The 19,800-nt window shown below is 66.4% G+C and overlaps 1 protein-coding gene across 9 annotated transcripts in view; it reads right to left on the bottom strand.

Annotated features, from left to right (window-relative positions):
* Window positions 1-768: 768 nt before the first annotated feature.
* Window positions 769-19,800, bottom strand: part of IL11RA (interleukin 11 receptor subunit alpha) — a 65,538-nt gene continuing 46,506 nt past the window's right edge. For 3 of the 9 annotated variants that reach the window (XM_037902723.2, XM_037902715.2, XM_037902716.2), the window contains exons 2-12: window positions 13,659-13,758; window positions 12,585-12,645; window positions 11,479-11,645; window positions 11,019-11,133; window positions 6,458-6,490; window positions 4,832-4,998; window positions 4,230-4,535; window positions 3,720-3,815; window positions 3,065-3,164; window positions 1,913-1,995; window positions 769-1,322 (exon numbers count right to left, since the gene is read on the bottom strand). In XM_037902723.2, coding sequence (XP_037758651.1) covers window positions 1,306-1,322; window positions 1,913-1,995; window positions 3,065-3,164; window positions 3,720-3,815; window positions 4,230-4,535; window positions 4,832-4,998; window positions 6,458-6,490; window positions 11,019-11,133; window positions 11,479-11,645; window positions 12,585-12,645; window positions 13,659-13,758 — 1,245 coding nt within the window. In that variant the 3' untranslated portion in view covers window positions 769-1,305. The remainder of the gene's footprint in view (window positions 1,323-1,912; window positions 1,996-3,064; window positions 3,165-3,719; window positions 3,816-4,229; window positions 4,536-4,831; window positions 4,999-6,457; window positions 6,491-11,018; window positions 11,134-11,478; window positions 11,646-12,584; window positions 12,646-13,658; window positions 13,759-19,800) is intronic. The other 6 variants (XM_037902717.2, XM_043546651.1, XM_037902720.2 and 3 more) reach the window with 3 other exon arrangements.

The following is a 19,800-nucleotide window of genomic DNA, read 5'->3' on the forward strand; positions in this document are numbered from 1 at the left end:
CACAGGGCGCGAGGCGTTGCCAGACCCACATTGGGCCTACGCTGAGGCAGAGGAGCCAGGGGCTTGGGCCGGGGGGATTCAGGAGCCCCCATGTCCCCCTTCCTGCCCCCCAGGATAACCCCACTGGAGCCCCACAATCCACAGCTCCCTCCCACCCCTTCCTCCTGTCTGCCTCAGGCCTCGCTGGGGTGACCCTGCCCCACCCCTGGTCCCGCTGCCTGGATGGATCTGTTTATGGCTGCCAGCTGCCTCTGCCCCACCTCCCCCTCAGCTCCCCCCAGCCCAGGGCCACCGCCTCCTCCTCCCTCCCCCCCAGCCCAGGGCCAGCGCCCCTCCCGCTTCACCCCCCAGCCCAGGGCCAGCGCCCCCTCCCCCAGCTCCCCCCAGCCCAGGGCCACTGCCTCCTCCTCCCTCCCCCCCAGCCCAGGGCCAGCGACCCTCACCCCTGCTGCCCCCCTGCCCTGAGCCCCTCTGGCTGGCAAGGGCAGCCCCATCAAACCTCCCCTGGAGGGGCCCCTGGGCTGCTCCCACTGTGCCGGGGCCCAGCTGTCAGGGCAAAGCAACCCCCCATGGCGCCAGGGACTCAGAGCCCCCCTCAGCCCCATGGCACCTGGAACAAGCAGAGGCAGGGCTGGCGGGGGGGCCTGAAAGCTGGCGGCCCCCCCTCAGGCCTCTCTTCCGGGGGGTGAGCAATAACCAGCCCATCCCCCACTGGCTCTGACCCCCAGCGGAGCTGCCCCCTGGCGCTGTGCAGAGAGAGCCGGCCTGGACCCTGCTGTCACAACCCCCTTTATTGGGATCCCAGGGCACTGCCCCGAGGGGCCGGAGAAGCCCCAGGGGAGGGGGGGGCGGGAGAGTCCTCCCAGCCACTGGAGGGGGGGTTCAGGGTGGGGAGGGGTCAGTGTCACCCTCACACGCCCACCGGCACCCCCAGCCCGGCCTCCCAATGTCCACGGATCCGCCAGGACCCCGGCCACGCGCCTGGGTTGGGGTCCCCGGGTCCCCTGTCCATGAGCCCGGGCTCCTCAGCTCTGCGGACGCCCCAGGGATGCCCCCGCCTCGCCCCCCTTGGGCGCGGATCCGGCTCAGGTCCACACGCTGGCGCCAACGGCAGGACCCGGGCGCAGGGCCGGACCATGGCACCGACCCCGTCGCCTGCCCCTGCTGCTGCCGGGGAGCTGGCAGTGCCCGCCGAGAGCCGGGCCCGTCTCCCTCGGGCGCCCGCGAGAGTCTGTCCTGGGGTCCGGGTGAAGCGCTGGCGGGGCAGGCCGCACAGTCCTGGGCGGGTGGTGTCTGCAGGTCCTGCTACAAGATCTGGGCCTCTGCGGAGAGGGAGAGAGAGCAGGTTGCAGGGGGAGGGGCTCAGGGACCCCCCCACCCACTGGTCAGCATTGCCCCACGCCCATTGTCAGCCAGAACCGCCCTGCCCACGGGGCAGTGCCCGGCCGCTCGTCCCCCATCTCAGTGCAGACGCTGCCCCCCGGCCTCGCCCCAGCTCTTATCCACCAACCCGCTGCCCCCCGGCCGTCTGAGCCGTCGCGGGGGGTGGCCCCACAGCCTCCCTCTCGGCCCTGTCTCCCTGCCCTCCCGTTCCATCCCCCGTGCCACCGCATGCCCTCCTCACCCGCACCGTCCTGACGTCCCGCACCCGGCCGTACAGGGCCCACATACTGCCCTGTCCCCATGGCCTGGTAGCCCATTGCCACCCTCTGCTAGCCTGTGCCAGTCCATGCCATGGCACGCAGCGCCAATCCGTACCCACGCCCTGAGCCGTGGGGTCCCATAGCACCCCGTGCAGCCCCACGCCACGCCAGCCAGTACGCTGCCCCACACCCTCCCCTTGTGCAGCCCTACGTCAGCCAGCACGCTGCCTCACGCTGCCCCCCTCCTCCCCGGACCCCAGGTCACTCACTGGGCAGGGCCCTCATGTGCACGGCAGCTGCCAGGAAGTCGTGCTTCTTGGTCTCATCTTTGCTGGGTTTTCTCAGACGGAGCCTGGGGGCAGAGCAGAGGGTTTGGTGGTGCTCTGCAGTCTCCACGCGTTGGTCATAGCTTCAGCCAGTTCCCCCACAGCCCGGCAGGACAGATCCCCAGAGGGGACCCGGCCAGCTGGTGCAGCCCCTTACACCATAACCTCTTAGCAAAGATTGGTACTTGGTGCCCGGGAACGTCCCAGCTCCCCCCAGGCCCTGGGATCACTAATGAATCCAGGCCCCCCCCACCCCTGGGAGTTGGGTCTAGGTGACTCTGGGGCATGGGATGACCCTGCGGCAAATGTGGGGGGTTCCCTTGCATGTGGGGTGACTCTGGGTGTGGGATGACTCTGAGGCACATGGGGGGAGGGTTCCCTGGTGTGTGGGGTGAACTTGGGGCATGGGAGGGTTTCCCTGGGGTGTGGGGTGACTCTGGGGCATGTGGGGGGTTCCCTGCGGTGTGGGGCAACCCTAGGTTGAGGGGTGACTAGCAAGCAGGGGTGGCTGGAAGGAGGAGAACAGCCAGATCCCCGGGCGGGGGCTGCACAGGCAGAGCCATGGGACCCTGGGGCAGAGGGGTCCCACAGCCTGGACGGGATCCAGACCCATTGCCAGCTCTCATTGCGGCCCGGAGACAATTCTCCCGGCCAGGCCCTGCTCTACTCACTCCAGGCTTGGCCCTGCCGAGCGCAGCAGGCCGGGGGAACGGCAGGACCCAGGCTGGGGGCGCCAGGATGCAGCCGGCTGGCAGTGGGGTGGCGACAGACATGCCCACGGGATGACTGGGAAATGGGTGCCAGGAGCGCGGCTGGGCAGTGCCAGCTCAGGCTGCGTCCCCGTGATGCCTGGCAGGCTCTGGCTTGAGGGGTTCCTTAGCGGTGCCGCCCTCCCTTGCCATATGCCCGGGGCCTGGCATGAGTCAGTGCAAAGCCGAGAGCTCCAGCCGGAGCCCTCTGTCCGCAGCCAGCATCCTGCGCCCGGTTCCCACATGAGGTGACTGACTGAGCTCAGAGGGTGAGCCCAGCACCCCGGCCCTTGCCCGCCCTGTGCTGCCAAAGGGCCTGTCCCAGCCGCGGGCGTGGGGCACCTACCAGACTGCGATGGTGATGCCCAGAACCACAGCCAGGATGAAGAAAGAGAAGATCCCGAGTGAGATCAGGATGGCGACCTTCTCCATGGGGTCGCTGCGATCTGCGGGGACGGACAGACGGATGTCACTGCCAGGGGATGCCCACAGCTCTCAGGGCACCCCCCCGGCTCCACCACACCACGCAGTGAGGACTAGGCAGGTAGGTTAGTGCCACCCCCTCCTGCCCCTGACATGTTCATCAGAGACCCCGGAGCACCCAGTTGCCTGGCCTTTGGTAAAGGGGCAGGTGCCCCATTCATGGGGACAGCGTCTGGGCAGCTCTTTCCGTGCCGTGCTGACTGGCATTCATTCCTCCAAGCCCAGCTTCCCCATTGCAAACCTCGCCTCCTCGCAGCTCCCCCTGCTCTGGGCAGCTCCTCACCCAGAGAAGGGGGCCAGTCTGTACGTTGACTCGCTGGGCCCGGGCACCTCAATCCGTGCGGGTTGGGTGTGGGCACGGTGCCCGGCCAGGCACAGGGAGGCCTTGCTCCCACCCACCAGGTGCTGCCTGCTGCACTGGCTAGGCCAGGACCTCGCCCTCGCAGCCCCCCGCCTCCACCACGGGCCCCAGTCGCCCTCCCTGGCTCCCCTGCCAGTGCTACGAAGGGGCCGCTCACCGATGGGCTCAGGGTTGGGGGCCAGCGAGGGCATCTCGGCCGGGCTCTCCAGGCCGGCGTCAGTGGTGGCTTCGTCGCCTGGCGTCACGGTCAGGCCTGCAATCGACGGCAGGAGAGAGGCTGGTTACTTGGGGCAGGGGCCACATCCAGTGCCACAGGGCGGGGGCTGTGCCAGGCCACGGGAGAGCCGGGCGGGGCCCGTGCCAGGCCCAGGGGAGAGCCGGGCAGGAGTCATAGAATCATAGACTATCAGGGTTGGAAGAGACCTCAGGAGGTCACCTCGTCCAACCCCCTGCTCAAAGCAGGACCGACCCCAACGCAATCATCCCAGGGTAAATCATCCCGCACCAGGCTGGGGGGAGAGCAGGGCGGGGGTTGCAAAACCTTCACAGTGAGAAGCGCTGGCCCAGGAGACGCTCAGGAGACTGACCCCCGGCAGAGTCCCCAGAGATGCCTTCCTGCCCCGTCCCCACAGCCCTGGCCCTGGGCGCCCCGGCTGCCCCTCCTCACCTGGCCCGGGCGTGGCCCGCGCCTCGGCACTCCACTCGCTCCAGTTGCCGGCGTCCAGGAAGTCCTTGGCGCCAACCTGCACCACGTGCTCCAGGCCGGAGAAGGCGTCGGTGATGACTTCAGAGAGGTTCACGGTCTCCACCATGGACCAGGAGCCGTGCGCGACGGGCCGGTACTGGAGCCGGAACTTCAGCTGGAAGTGCGGCTGCTTGGGCCAGGAGGCCGGGTACTGCCAGCGAACCCGCAGCCGCCGCGGGGCCGACGGGACCGGCTCCACCACCAGGCCTTCCGGAGGATCCGGCTTAACTGGATGGGGACAGACATGGGCAGCACCGTGAGCCCACCCCGCTGGGCCGCTGCCTCCCAAGGGCTCCCCTGGGGGCTCTACCCAGGGTGGGGAGCGGCTCAGCCGTAGGGCAGGGGAGGACCCCAGAGCCCTCAGCCCGGTTCGCCACAGCCCCCAGGCTTGGCCTGAATTGGCCCCTTGCTGGCAGCCGCAGCCCAGGGCTGGCTGGGCCATGGGGAAGGAGCGGCCTGCCCGTGGGGGCCGCCTGCCAGGCAGGGCCCTGCTCGGTGCCCATGCGGTGGGGGCTGGCACTCACTGATGGCCTGCATGGTGACATCGAGCAGCCGGAAGCTGGAGCCCAGCGGGTTCACCTCGGTGACGTTCAGCCGGTAGGAGCTCCAGAACTCACACTTGTGCACGCTGCAGGTGTGCGGGTGCCCGGGGTCCTGCACGCACGGCCCCACCTGGCTGGGCTGGGTCCTGCTGACGAGAGCACAGGGCAGTCGGTGCCAGGCTGCCGAGCCACAGCTGTTTTGCGGGCTGAAAAGCTCTCGCCCACACAGCAAACACAGCCGGGGCGGGGCGCCAAGGCACCTGACCCATGGCCCCCAAGTGCCACGCAGCTGCGACCTTGGCCAGGCCGGTCCTTCAGCGCAGGCTGGGACAGGGTCTGAACGGCAAACCAGGAAAGCTGGGGGTGTCTGTGTCCCAACTGCCCCCAAAGAGCGGGCACAGGGGGCCCCTTTGTACTAAAGCACTGTGCCAGCCAGTCTAGATGGGCATGCGCCAGGTAACCCCCTGCCCTGCCCTGCCATGCCCTGCTACACACACAGACTTTTGCTCACCATGTGATCCCCAAGCCCCTCGTGCAAAGCCGTGCTGGGAGTCACGCAGGCACCCGGGTGCGGGCGCACCCCTGTGAGGGGCTGGCCCGTGCATGCAGGCCCGTGCATTGCACACTCACAGGCAGGTCTGTGCAAATCCTGCGTCAGGCCCCGCATGCATACGGCCCGTGCACTGGCAGCCGCAGCCTGGGCATGGTCTAGGGCCCGAATACACCAGCCCTGCGGAGCAGCTGGCCCGGGAGCTGCAGCTGGTGAGGAGCAGCAAAGGGAAGGCAGGGTGCCGAGGCCATGGGATGGGGCAGGGGCCATGGCGCGGAGAGCCCCGGGGCAGCGGGGAGCCTCTGGGCTGGCGCCAGGCCCCTTTTCTTCCTGTGGCAGGAAGATGGGGCGCCAGGGCCGGGTGGGGATTCCCCACGGCGTTGTTCTCGCACGCTGGCACGACAGGAAACGGGCCAGGATGTTTATCGGGCTGGAAACTCCTGCGGGGGCTGCAGGATGACGCGTGGGGGCCAGATCGGGGGCACTGGGCCTTGGGCAGCGTGCGTACGGGCTCCGGCTGTAAGGCAGGAACCCGGCTCCGCAGGCTGGACACGACGGGCCGGGGGTGAGCGGCTGGGGCGGGGCTGGCTCAATGCCTGGGAGAGGCTGTCGGCTGTGGGCAGAGCCGGGGCCCCTGGCAAGGGGCTGGCCAGGCTGCCATGGGTCCAGGACTGGGGGCAGGTCTCGGAGTCCCTGGCCAGGGGCTGGGGCGGAGGGGAGGGGGAAACTGGCCCCGGTAGGTGCTGCTCGGACAGCTCCGGAGACTCCAGCCACTTCTCCCCCCAGAGTGGGCAGTGCCAGGCAAGCTCCCCCGCCCAGCCACGTGCCTCGCCTGCCCCTGCGGGACGGGGGTTCGGGCCCGGCCTCACTGCGGACCAGCCGGCTAATTCTGCTTGTGCCATGCCAGGCTGGGCACTGGGCATCACGGGTACGGTGGGTGCTGTGAGGTGGATTCTGGGGGCCCCGGCACAGTGCCAGCCATCCCGGGGCCCGGGCACCCTCGGGCAGGCAGGGTCCGGGACTGGGCTGTAGCGGGTAGGGGAGGAGCTGAGTCCTACCTCCATTTCTCACCGTCCATCAGCAATTTCTTCCTGGTCGTGGAGAGAAACGGGAAGGCAGCCAGTGAGTCTCGGGGCCCAGGACGGGGCTTTGGAAACGTGCCAGCAAACCCGGCCGGGGGGCCGGGCCCGGGGGCAGAGGCGGGGAGGGGGAGGGCACGCTGGCTCCCCGGCACGCTTCCAAACCCAGCTTGAGAGACACGTTGGGGGTCGCAGGCAGGGGCTGGAGAGACGCCCCGGGCACTGCAGGGAGGCCGAATGGATTCAGCAGGGGGCGCTCCCCGCTCGGAGCCAACGCAGGTGCCCGCGCCGCAGTGCGGCACTAGGGGGCGCTGTGCCGCTGGCCGCATCCCTCGCACGCCCGGGGGGCGAGCGCAGCGCATCACGCGATTTACGAAGTGCCGGGCCGTCGGGTCTGTGCCAGGGTTAGGCCGCAGGTTCCTCGGGCAGGGCCGCAGCAGCAATTCGAGCACGGGGGGCAGAGCTGTCAGCCCCAGGATCCCAGGCGGGACCCAGCGGGGGGAGAGGATCCCGCTCGGTCTCTCGTCCGTTCCTGGGAACAGGCCGCAGTTTGTCACTTCCTGGCCTAACCGGCGGCGTGGAGCTGCCCCGTGCTGACAACAGCGGCTGTGCTCCACCCCAGAGGTGGCTGCATGCCTGTGCTGAGGGAAGCACACAGGTGACACTTTGCAAAGTGCCCGGGCGTGAAGAGGAACGACTGTCCCAAACGCAGCCAGCTGGCGCCTCCTCGCCCCCTCGTCAGCCGACAGCCCTGCCCCGGCCCCAACCCAGAGTCACGTAACACGTCCACACGCCCCGGTGCAAGTCTGGGAATCCTGGGAGCGTCCCCACCGGGGGTAGACCCTGCCGTGCATGGCCCCCGTGCAGTGCACTGGCCCGGGCTGTCTGGCTGCTAGGGGTGGCGGCTGGTGACGTCCCACGAAGGGTCTAACAGGGGCTTGTGCTTCCCAGGGTGAGCCCCGGCCATGCTCCGTGTCCGTCTGCAGCCTACAGAAGTCAGCCTGCAGGATCCGCCCCCCGAGGGGGATTCTGCCCCTGCCTGGGGATGGGGTTGGGTGATTTCACCTTCCTCTGGGCGCCCGTGGAACCCCCTCTCCGCCCGGAGCTAGGCACTGACCCTGTGCCCAAAGGGGGGCCTGGAGGGGAGAGGGAGGGGCCGGATTCCTGCACCAGCTCTCCCCAGCTTCAAAGGGACCCGCAGCTTCCTTCCTCCCGCGGCAGCATGGGGAGCCGAGCCCAGCCTCGCTTCCGAGGGCAAATCCTCCCTCCCAGAGCACTGGACACGGCCCTGGGGCAGGAGCAGCTGGAAGATCCGGCTGGGAGACTCTTCCCATCACAGGCCGCCCACAGGGAAGGACGGGACGGCAGCTTCCCCAGCCAGGCGGCTCGGACACCGGGTCCAGCTCTCCTCTCTGTGGTGGGGATCGGCTCCCCCGGGGCGGAATCAGGCCCCTGCAGCAGCGTGGGGACAAGGGCCCTGATTTTGCTCTGGGGTAACTTGAGAGCCGCTCCCCTGACCCCAGTGCCGGGCCCCTGTCGAGCCCCCGAATTCTCTGTCCCTACTGGGCCCCAACACCTCCCCACAGAGGCGACAGGCCCCTGGCTGAGGCAGCCGCTCTATTCCCCTGGGGGCTCAGCTGTGTCCCTCACACAGCCCGGAGGATCTCCCCACCCCGGCTGAGACCCTGCTCCCGGCCTCCCAGGGCGGCTGCTCTTCGGGAACCTGCCCGGGGCCCTGTTCCTCCCTCAATCTGCTCCGGGGCGGCATTTCCCGCCCCCGCCAGGTGTGGGAGCAAACGGCTCCGAGCCGGTCCCCAGCCCCCGGATACACACACAGCATCCTGCTCTCCTGCGCCCTGCCTCGCATTACATACCCTGGGCGGGTCAGCGGACAGGGGTTCTAGTCCTGCTCTGCCTCCAACACCCTGTGCCACCCAGTGTGCCTCAGTTTCCCCCTCCGCAGAATGGGGCTAATGCGCTCGACCTTCCTGTGGCCAGTGCATTGAAAATGAGGGAGGGATGCACGCGGCGGGAGGGATGCACGCTGCGGGAGGGAAGCACTGCGACCATTCACTCCCCTTCTCGCGCTGCCTGGAGCGGGGCCCTGCTCGCCTTGGCCCCTGAGTGCAGAGCCAGGCCCACGAGGAAAGCGATCAGCACGACTGCACTGCGCAGGCCCCCGAAGGCCCCAGGCAGGATCGGGCCCTGGCTGTGCTGGGGGCTGCCCGTAGCCAAGGCTCAGCCCGGCCCCGGGGAGCTCCCACCCTGCGGGTGGCTACGCGGTGAGCTGGGGGCAGTTCCCAGGCGAGCAGATGTATCCCTGCTAAATCTGACTGGGCCAGGGCGCTAATCACATGGCATGGCTGCACAGCCAGGGTGCTGGGCGGGGGCGAGGTGCCCCCAATACGTGCCCCTCGGAGGCTCTAGGCACACGCCCGGCGGTGGGGCAAGCAATGTGCTTAGTGCCCTGGCCCACTCTCGGCTAGCGCGGGTACGGCTCCTCGAGCCAGGGACCTCCCACCCCGCTCACAGCACGACGGAGCGTCCCTGGGCAGGCGGGGCCGGAGGAGGCCGGGAACCGACCCCACAAGTCAGTGACTCCAGGCCAGAGGCAGGCCGAAGCTCACTGGTGGGTGCAGAGAGACGGGCTCCGAACACGGGGGGCCTGGCAGCCGAACATGGACACCAATCAACGGCTGGGCACGTTCTCTGTTCCAGAAACAGACGCCGGGTCCCCACGTCTTACAGGGGGGCAGGAAGGTGCCCCAGACAGCAACAGGTAATCACCCGGGAAAACGGCCTCCCCCATTTCTGCACAGCTCTGCTAGGGACTCCTCAGGGCTTATGTCCCACACAGACCCATCTCTCCAGCCCTCCATCCACCCCCCAACTCTCTCCATCCATCTCTCCACCCATCCATCCCGACACACGCCCATCTACCTAGCTATCCATCCATCCATCCACCATCCCATCTCTCTCCACCCACACAGTCACCCACCCGTCCCCAGCCACACCCATCTATCTACAGTGGACGAGAAGCTGGATATGAGTCGGCAGGGTGCCCTTGTTGCCAAGAAGGCTAATGGCATTTTGGGATGTATAAGTCAAGGGACGTGATCGTTCCCCTCTATTCGACATTGGTGAGGCTTCACCTGGAGTACTGTGTCCAGTTTTGGGCTCCACACTACTGGGGCTGGGACACATGACTTACAAGGAGAGGCTGAGGGAACTGGGATTGTTTAGTCTGCAGAAGAGAAGAGTGAGGGGGATTTGATAGCTGCTTTCAACTACCTGAAGGGGGGTTCCAAAGAGGATGGATCTAGGCTGTTCTCAGTGGCAGCAGATGACAAAACAAGGAGCAATGGTCTCAGGTTGCAGTGGGGGAGGTCTAGGTTGGATATTAGGAAAAACTTTTTCACTAGGAGGGTGGTGAAGCACTGGAATGGGTTCCCTAGGGAGGTGGTGGAATCTCCTTCCCTAAAAGTTTTTAAGGTCCGGCTTGACAAAGCCCTGGCTGGGATGATTTAGTTGGGGATTGGTCCTGCTCTGGGCAGGGGGTTGGACAAGATACCTCCTGAGGGCCCTTCCAACCTTTATATTCTATGATTCTATCTGATCCGTTTCTATCGAATGACTTCATTCTCACACGAGCAGACAGAGGCACTCGGCCACTCCCTGGCAGCTGGCTTTGCCTTTTCCAACACTCCTGGTGCTTTCCATCCTCGCTTCCAAACCGATCCCTGTGCAGATTTCACCCCCGCCCCCGGCGGTTTGCCCGGGGAGTGCGCTGCTCGCCCGGCCAGCATTCCATGGGGTGGGGTGATGGCGCTGGGCCGTGGACAGGGCCTTCCCAGCTCCGACTTCCACCGCCGCCAGCAGCCGCCCCAGGCCGGATTTCTGCCTCGTTAAAGCCGGGCTCCGGGCACGGGACTGAAGCGGCTCCAGGGCACCTGGCCACGAACCCCCAGCTCTGGGGTTGTTTTAACTGAAGGAAAACGGGTTCCTCAAGCATGCGCCCCGCAGCAAGCCAGCGGCAGCCCCCAGAAAACGCCGCTCGGCCTGTTTTAATAAGCAGGGCTGGGTTCAAAGACCCACTGTCGGATAACTGAGAGCTCTGTGATAATGAAAAACACGGTTCTCTTATTTCTCCAATGCCTTTCATCCGAGCAGACCCCAAAGCGCTTCCTGAGGCTGCGACAGGCAGCAAACTTCAGTCACTCTGATCCCCGCCCACCTGCAAACCCAGCCCACCCTCCCGGGGATGAGAAGCCTCCAGCCAAACCCAGAGTCATTCATCAACAGTACTTTTATGGCCCCATCTCATTTTCATAAACAAGGTTGGACTCTCCATCTCCCCTGAAATGCAGCCAAGTCTGGGGTGGAACGCAGTGCGTAGGAATGCTACGCAGCGCTTGAGGCCAGGACGTGACAGGGAATCCCGTCTGCAGGGAGAACCGAAGGTGTTCCCCGAGCTGAGGCCACCGTGGCTAACACCCCAACGTGAGTGGCATCCCCCCCCGCACACATGGCCAAGCCCTACCGGTAGGTGGTGATGTATCTGGTGGGGAGGAACGTCTCCACGCTGGGTGTCCAGGAACAGGAGAAATTCTCGTAGTCAGAAGCTCGGCAGGTGACGGACGGGATCCCGGGCAGGTCTGGTGCCGGAAGGGAGGAGATGTTTAGGGGACTCTCCAGGGGCCCCCAGCAAACCAGAGCCTCCCGCCCCGACACCCTGGGCTTTCGGCTGCTAGGGGGCACTGGGCTGGGTACCAAAGTCCCCGATGGAGCCACGGGCACCCATGGGGGGCTGTGTGAAGGGATGGGGGGGGCTGCCCGCTGAGGCCTATCCCCTGGCTAGCCCACGCCCGGCACAGCTGGCCTCCCGGCAGCGTGGAAAGCAGCACGTTCACCCCAGTGACAAGCGGGTCCAGTCAGGTCCCAGAAGGGGCATCCCCGTGCCCAGCCTGGCCCCCCGGCGCCCCGCGTGGGAGCTGACTTACAGCCCAGCCGGAGGGAGACGGAGCGGAGGAGCTGCCCGGTCCCGTCATGGCAGCTGTAGTCTCCTCCCGCAGCAAGCTCGGCCTCTGGCAGCAGCAGGTCGCCGTCCCGCAGGATGCAGCCCTCCGGGAGCGCGGCCGCCCCGTCCCGCCGCCACTCCACCCCCGAGCTGGGGACAAGAGGCCGGGCACTCGGTTAGCAGAGAGAGAGGGCCTGGCTCCTGGCACTGCCACGTCCAGACCCAGCACGGGGGGTGTGTGAGCACAGGAATAGCAGGGGCTGCGGGTCAGGAGTGAGGGGCACCGGCAGAGCTGTGGGGCGGGGACCCAGGGCTGGGACAGCAGGGGGCTGCGGGTCGGGAGTGAGGGGCAGCGCAGGGCTGTGGGGTGGGGACCGAGGGCTGGCAGGGGGCTGCGGGTCAGGAGTGAGGGGCACCGGCAGAGCTGTGGGGGTGGGGGCCCAGTGCTGGGACAGCAGGGGGCTGCGGGTTGGGAGTGAGGGGCACTAGCAGAGCTGTGGGGGTGGGGGGCCCAGTGCTGGGTTCGCAGGGGGCTGGGGGTCGGGAGTGAGGGGCACTAGCAGAGCTGTGGGGGTGGGGGGCCCAGTGCTGGGGTCGCAGGGGGCTGCGGGTCAGGAGTGAGGGGCAGCGCAGGGCTGTGGGGTGGGGATCCAGGGCTGGGGCAGCAGGGGGCTGCAGGTCGGGAGTGAGGGGCAGCGCAGGGCTGTGGGGCAGGGACAACAGGGGGCTGCGGGTCGGGAGTGAGGGGCACCAGCAGAGCTGTGGGGGTGGGGGGCCCAGTGCTGGGGTCGCAGGGGGCTGCGGGTCAGGAGTGAGGGGCAGCGCAGGGCTGTGGGGTGGGGATCCAGGGCTGGGGCAGCAGGGGGCTGCAGGTCGGGAGTGAGGGGCAGCGCAGGGCTGTGGGGTGGGGACGGGACCCAGGGCGGGCTAGCAGGGGGCTGCAGGTCGGGAGTGAGGGGCACTGGCAGAGCTGTGGGGTCGGGGTCTCCCCCTCCATCCCTCCTGCTCGGAGCTGGGTCCGTTCCAGCCCTGGTGTGAGCAGAACCAGAACCGAAACCGGGCACCCTCCCCCGCCCAGTGGGGACCTACCGTCCGGGGGCGCCGGCGCACGACAGGACGACGTCCGCTCCCACCTGGCCGTACTGCACTCCTGGAACGGGCACAGAGCAGGCGCGTGAGCAGGTGCCGCGGGGGCAGGGGCTTCGGTTCCTGGGGCTGAGCACCGCAAAGGGCCCGCGGACACGGGGTCCAGGCCCAGCATCCGGCATCTCCGGGGTACCCGGGAGCAGCCCCCTGGGTGTGTGACCCGCCGGGGTGAGCAGGGGGCCCAGCAGGGACGACACCCTGGAGACCAGGGCCGCGGGGCCTCCAGAGCCTGTGCTGGGCACGGGGAGCCCCAGGGCAGCCAGGGTTCTCTTTGCCCCCGGCACAGGGCACGGGAGGAGCCGGGGGTGGGGGTTTGCTCCAAACCTTTGGAGCTGCCCCCAGGATCCCTTCCCAACCCCCCCGCCCCCGCTCAGAGCACAGCTCCCCACCTGGGGATCCCCTGCCCCAGGAACCCTTCACAGCCCCCCCAGAGCACAGTCCCCTGCCTGGGCATCCCCTGCCCCGGGACAGGTCTCCTCTCCCACAGCCCACCCCCACCCCAACACGGCTACTTACAAACGTGGAAGTGAAGGGGCCCCAAAAGCAAATGACACCGGCCAGAGCTGGCAGCCTCCGCGGGAGGGGCCTGGCCCAGGAGAGCCAAGCAGGGGGGCTGGGGATCAGCGGAGCTGGGTGGGGAGAGGGACTGTGCTTGGAACAGCAGGGGCTGCGGGTCGGGATTGAGGGGCACCGGCAGAGCTGGGACAGAAGAGTCGGGTTATTTAACCTGAAAACAGGATCAGGCTGCGCCCCCCGGCGCTGGGAGGTTCACAAGGGTGGATGCCCTGAGTAGATTTCTCATCCTGGCTCTGATCCTGACTCGTTCCAGAGCCGGGGGGAAATGCACCGTGCCTCAGTTTCCCCACGTGTAAACTGGGGATGGTCCTACTGAGCCCCCACCCAGGGGGCTGGGAGGGCCAGTGCCGTGCTGTGCTTGGCTTGCATGGCTGGTACAAGCCACAGGGTGGCGCGGGGCCGGGCACGCGGGGCCCAGCGGCTGAGCCTTCCTCCCCTCACCTTCCTCGGGCCAGCCTTCCCCCGCAGCGACAGAGGCGGACGCCAGGGCTGCAGCCAGAAGCACCATCACCCTTCTGAGGCCTGGGATGGGAGGGCACATCTGGGGGGAGAGAAAACACCCCGTTACCCCCCCGCGCAGAGTCCCCTGTGCCCAGCCACTCCCACGCTGGGCTCCAGCAATCACTGGCCAAGAACGGGGCTGGGCTGGCCAAGGCTGCCTTGCCCAGAGCCCCCTCCCCGCAGGAAACATAGCCCCATGCTGAGCCAGGGGCCCCGGGGCTTCCCTGTGTATCAGATCAGTCCTGGGGAAATCAAACAGAGGGCAGCAGGCAGAGATGGGCGCGCACACACACACACAACGCAACGCAACACACACACACACACACCCCCGAGCCAGCCAGGACGGCTCCCTCACCAGTGGCTGGCCAGGCCCGGCTGGCTCCGAGTGGCAGGGTCGCCCCTTGTGCCTGCCCCATGCTGGCCGGGGCTCCAGGGGCAGGGGGCAGAGCAGGAGCCGGGGCGACAAGGGGGGCCGACCGGCAGAGTGGCCAGCAAGTCGCAAGGCAGGCATGCCGGGGAGGAGGAGACGCTGGAGAGGGCTGTGGCTGAAGCAGGCACGTGGATAACGGGTCCCCCACATCTCTCCATCAGCCCCCCGAGGGAGCTGGCTTATGGAGCCGCGACTGGAAAGGGTAACGACAGGTCTCTGGGCTGGCACCCTTGGTGCCCCCATCCCTGGCGGGACACTGCGCCGGTCCCAGCAAGGGTCCCGCAGGCAGAGGCGGGGAGGGTGACACGGCACCAGGGGGTGCCTGAGCCGGTGGGGATGGGGACACGGTCCTGAAGGATGCCGGGGAGAGGAGAGTGGGGGGGTGGGCCCGGCACGGGGGCCGTGCTCATGCCCTGCCTTCCTGCACTCTGGAGTCACCCCGCCACCGGGGCTGGGTCCAACACACTTGGGCCACCAAGAAGCAGCCGGCCCTGAGCTCAGCCTCTGCCCCGGACAGGGGCCTGAGGAGGGGAGACTTACTGCCCGGCCGTGGGACCTTGCGGGAGTCGCTCCTGAGGCGAGGGTCCCGTCACCAGCCCGCGGCTCGCTCCAGGGAAGGGGTCGGTGCGAGGGGTCCCGGTTCCCTACAGAGCCGCGATGGAGGGACAGAGCGAGCGGGGCCTCCGGCTCCCGCAGGCGGGGGATGGACTGAGCCACGCAGAGCCCTGGCCACTTGCCCCTCCCTGCCCAGCCGAGCACGGGGAACGCGGCCAGCCGGGCGCCACGGTGGGAGAGCCCTGCAGAGAGGTGCCGTATCTGGGGCCAGAGCAGCCCGGGCACAGACGCCATGGCCGTCCCTGCTGCCTGGCTTCCTCCCGTGCCCCTGTGCCGCACCCCCAGCCAGGAGCGCGGCATGCCACAGACTCCCACCGTGGCTCTGGCCAATGCCACCCATGTGCCATGGAGCCACTCGGCTCGCGGCCCGGCCCCCCGCCAGCCCCTCTTTCAGGACACAGTATCTCTGCGGAGCACTGGGGGGGGGGGGGAAACAGGGCTCGGGGAGGCCCCCCGTCTCCCTGGGGAGGGGACTGAGCTATCTGGGTCAGCTCAGCTCCAGGGACAAGCCACCCAGCATGGGCCTTCTTGGCACCGTGTCTGAGGACAAGGAGGTGCCGCCCAGCTCCTAACTCCCTTGGGCTTCAGGGACAGTTTGGAGCCTAAACCCCTCTGAGGATCCAGGCCTGAGTGTCCAGCTGCTGTGGGCAATATAGACAATAGGGGCCCAGCCATGGAAATGCCCCCAGCCTGGGGTTAGTCTGGCCCAGCTCCCCAAGGCAGAGCTCATGGCTCCCCGCCCCAAGGGACAGAGCACCCAGCTGCCTCCTCCGCAGCCGGTCGCCTCTCCCCCCAGTCTCCTGGGTGAACCCCCCCGCAGAGGGCCGGGACAAGCCCCCCCCGCAGCACACATCCTGTGCCGCGGCCCCTTGCCCCGGGAAGAATTCCCCCGGTGCCACCTGCATGCCAGGGCCAAACCCCGGGACAGGCACATCGGGGCAGATGCCGGGGGCACGTGGTCAGGCTGGCAGCGGAGACCCTATGAGACCAAAGCGGCCCCTGGGCCGGGGCCCGTAAGGACGTTGTTCGGTAACCATGTGAAATAACCGGCGGAGGTGCCCGTCTCGCCACAGGCCGGGGCCTGGAGGGTGCTGGCACCCGGCAGGGGCGCTGCACCTGGCCCGGAGAAGAGGGTCTAGTTCACACGGCCGGGCAAGGAGATGTGACTCCGACCACAAAGGCCACGGCCACAACGCCAGGCCTGTGCTAGGATCCCGAGCCCAGAAACCGAAGACCCAAACCTGGTGCATTGGGAACCAGGCCTAATGGGGGACCAAACTAACGGCACCCCCCACGCCCCTCGGGGTCCTCGAAAAGAGATGGGCGGAGCCGGCTGAAAGACGAGAGAAGGGGTAGGAGCGAGGTTCACCATCCCAGCTCCCACCCCAGCTGTCTCAGGGACCAGGCCCCTTCTTCGCCCTAGTTGTGACCGGAGCGGGCCAGAGCAAGGGACCCAGCGCCATCCCCACCTCCGGCTAAATCCAACGTGCGCCCTCTCCTTGTGTGTCCATTCTTCCCCCCCTCATTTCTTGCTCCGATCCCTGGTCTGCCTTGGGCTAACGAGTGTCTGGCTTAGCCGGCCACGGCTGTGTCGGTGAACCAGTGAGCAGAGAGGCCACCGAAGGCCAGGCCCTAGGCAGGCTGTGCCGGTACGCGTTGCCGGGTCTCGGTGTGGCTCGTCAGACCGTGCGCTGGGCCCGTGTCCAGCAGTGGGGTCACAAGGCCAGAGATGGACGCTGCAGGCTCTCTCTGGGCTGTTCTTTTCTCTCCCCTTTTGGGTGTGTTTGTCTGGGTCCAGAAAACGGGATCCAGCCCATCTCAACTAACTTCTCCATTGCCCTGAAGGGCAGCTAGCACCATCAGATACCAGCCAAGCACCGGCCAGACCAGGGGCTTTCCTGCTACATGCCCTCCAGCTAGAGGGAAATTAGAGGGAAATTAGAGGGAAATTACGGCTGTTAGAACGAAAGCCAGACTCAATCCTTTACAATTCAGATGCTGTCCCTGCTTTTCCCTCTCTCTGGGAAAAGGTTCAAACAGCGCCTCTCAGACCTCAGGGGTTCAGGAGCCAAATTAGTGATCAGCATTCCCCAAAGCCAGCCTAGCGTGAATTCACTGTTTCATTTCCTCCAGGGCTATAGATTCAGAGTCCCACCGCAAGGTGGGGAAAAGAGAGATTATTCTCACTGCACATAAGGAAGCTAATAACGTAACTGGTTAATAACACAGTACCAGCTTCCTGATCGGCTAATAGCTCAGCTCGGTTAATAATGAAATCGCCCAGCGTTTTAACATCACGTGCTGCAAAGAGCCGCAGGAGACACACTGAAGAGCCACTGGCAGCTCGTGGGCCGCGGCTGGAGCCTCGCCGGGGTAAGCGGCTGTTTCGGGGCGTTTGCCAGGGTGCTCAGCAGGCCGAGCTGGGTTTTCCAAGCCCTGGGCCATGTCTGACACGGTTTGATCCCGGACAGTTTCAGGGTCACGTTACCCCTTTTGACTCTCTGGGCCCACCGACCCCCTACCGCACTAACGGGCCAGCGTCTCCGAGGGCACCGCGATCCAGAGGCTAGCCATCCGCAGCCGGCTGGGCCCTGCCTGACCCACGCGGGGCTGCCGAGGGGAAGTGGTTGGAGCCCCAGGCGGCGGAGGGCTCGGAAGAGACCCTGGCTCGGCTCTGGCCCTGTATGGGTTTCTGGCTCTCCTTGCCACCCGGGCAAGGGCAGAAGGGGAGCAAGGAGCCATGCAGCAATTGGCAGCTCAAGTGTCTTTCCTGGCCCAGCCCCCATCTGCCACGCGTGGAGAGCAGCCCAAATGCATCCCTGTTCACCACACACGGAACATGTGTGTTGGGAATATGTTGTCACGTGAGTTAATCCAAGCCAGGCGAGATGTCCCCGCTTCCCACCGCGAGCCAGGCTGTATGGGGGCTTCTGGCTGCCTCTCCCCCCGCGGGGCGGCTGGGGCTCATGGAGAGGCTCCAGGCAGACACAGCAATGAGCTCCCCACACGGGAGCTGGCTCGGAAGGATGCCTAGTGGGCAGAGCACTGTCCTGGGCGTCAGGAGACTTGGGCTCCATACCTCAGACCTGTCCCCGCCCCCGGGCCTCTGATTGCCCTCCCGCCCTGTCTCTGTCACGTCTGTTTAGACCGGGAGCTGAGCAGGGACTTTCTCGCTCTGTTTCTGTGCCGCACCCAGGCCCGGCTTTCAGCTCCATAATATACAAATATTGCTCCCGCGCCGATCAGCTCAGGGGCGGGAGGAGAGGGCTCCTGGGACACACTGTGCTCCGGTACGGTGAGAAAGTCTGTTTATTGTCAGAGCTGGCGCCGGGGGCAATCCGGCGGGCTGCGAGTTCCCTGCCAGGCCACTCCGGGGTGTGCAAGGGGCAAAGGTCGGTCACCGGGAGGGAGGAGCCGGAGGCTGCCCAGGGTTGGCAAAAGCTGCACTGAATTAAAGTCTCTCTCTGGAACTTGGCCGGCTGCCCTGGCTGGCTGTAACTCCCGGGCCATGAACAATGCAAGCGGCGCAGGGCCCGTGACTCAGGCCGGGAGCCCAGGGAATTGGTGTGCCGGCTGAGTGCAGGAGACACAGCTGACTGTGCATAGGCCACGCCACAGCGCTTACGGGGAAACAGGACCCGTGCGCCAGGAGCCCCGGCTGCCATTAACCCTTTGGCCAGGCCGTTACACAGAAGCGTCTGCGATCCGGGGAGGGAGAGGGCGTTCCCTGAAGCGCGTACAGGACGGGGGGATCTTTTCGGGCAAGAGGGGAGTGCAGATGACACTTCAGTTATGGGGTCTGTAGTTTATTATGGGTGGTGTGGTCCTGCCCTGGACCGCCAGCCACGGACCGGGACCCCAGGGTGCCAGGCGTTGTGCACAGACCAGTATCTAGAACGGTTTGTTCTTACAAGTTGTGCCTTTTGATCCGGGCACCCATCCTGTGCCAGGCAGACAGGCCTGGAGTTCTCAGTGTTAATACGTCCCCTGCAATAGCGGCCAGAGGCGCCGATCTGCCCAAACTCCTCCCTCGGTGCAGGATCCGGACTGGGGCCACCGAAAGGCGGCAACGTGCAAACAGGACTGGAGGACGCAATCCCGCTAGGACCTTGCTCTGCAGTCCTGGCACAGCAGGTTGGCGGGGGCAGCCGGGGGGGGGGGAGGGGAGGGGGAATTAAAAAAAGATGTGACTGGCGTGTTTTGCACTAGTGCGGTTTTGTTTCTCTGGCATCTGTTCTTGCCTGGCTCGTCTGTTTCAGTTTTGAGCTGTGGGGGAAGGGGGGAGGATGGCTGTGTGTTCGTAGGGCGTCTGGCTTGTGTGTATTGTGTGTTTGTACAACACCTGGCTTCACGCCCCATGGGGGCCGATGACTGCGAGGGCAGTACAAGGAATGAGCGTTATAATTAGACAGTCAGGGTCATTTCACGACACTCACACACCTCCTGCGTGCAATGACAGCATTTGTACACAGGAGCAGCTCTGAGCGAAATCAGCCTCCCCACGTGCTAGCGGCTGTACACACACGTAACAGTCCGAACAGTCAAAGGGTGGGAAGAGAAACTGAGGCACGAGTGGGGAAGTGACTCCCAGCATTCGGCGGGATCCCCCCGCAACACAGAGAGCCTCACACTACAGCTGGGCGCAACGCAAGGGTTCCGGCCCACAGGAAATCCCCACCTTTCGGCCCAACTCGGAACGAAACGGGGACATTTCCAAACACAATTCAATTCAGAAACACCAGCCTTGTCCAAGCACATCCACGCGACCGAACGGCCACTGTACGTTCACGTCCCCACTGCCTTCTGCGAAAGTCGTAGACCGCAGAGAAACACGAAGTGTGTTGATCATTTCCCTTCGAAATGCTCCAGAATCGATACCCTCTTGGGGAACATTTCAGTGCTGTCAGATCAGCGCTCGCCGCGGGAAACCCGTGGTGTGGGAAAACTTCCGACTGGTTCCGGTCCCCGCCCGGAGCAGGGAGCAAGCAGCGAGGTCGTGCTCCCTTTGGCCGGCTCCAGCTGGGCGCAGGGCAGAGC

This window comes from Chelonia mydas, chromosome 5, assembly GCF_015237465.2.
Source record: "Chelonia mydas isolate rCheMyd1 chromosome 5, rCheMyd1.pri.v2, whole genome shotgun sequence".
Classification (NCBI taxonomy): Eukaryota; Metazoa; Chordata; order Testudines; family Cheloniidae; genus Chelonia; species Chelonia mydas.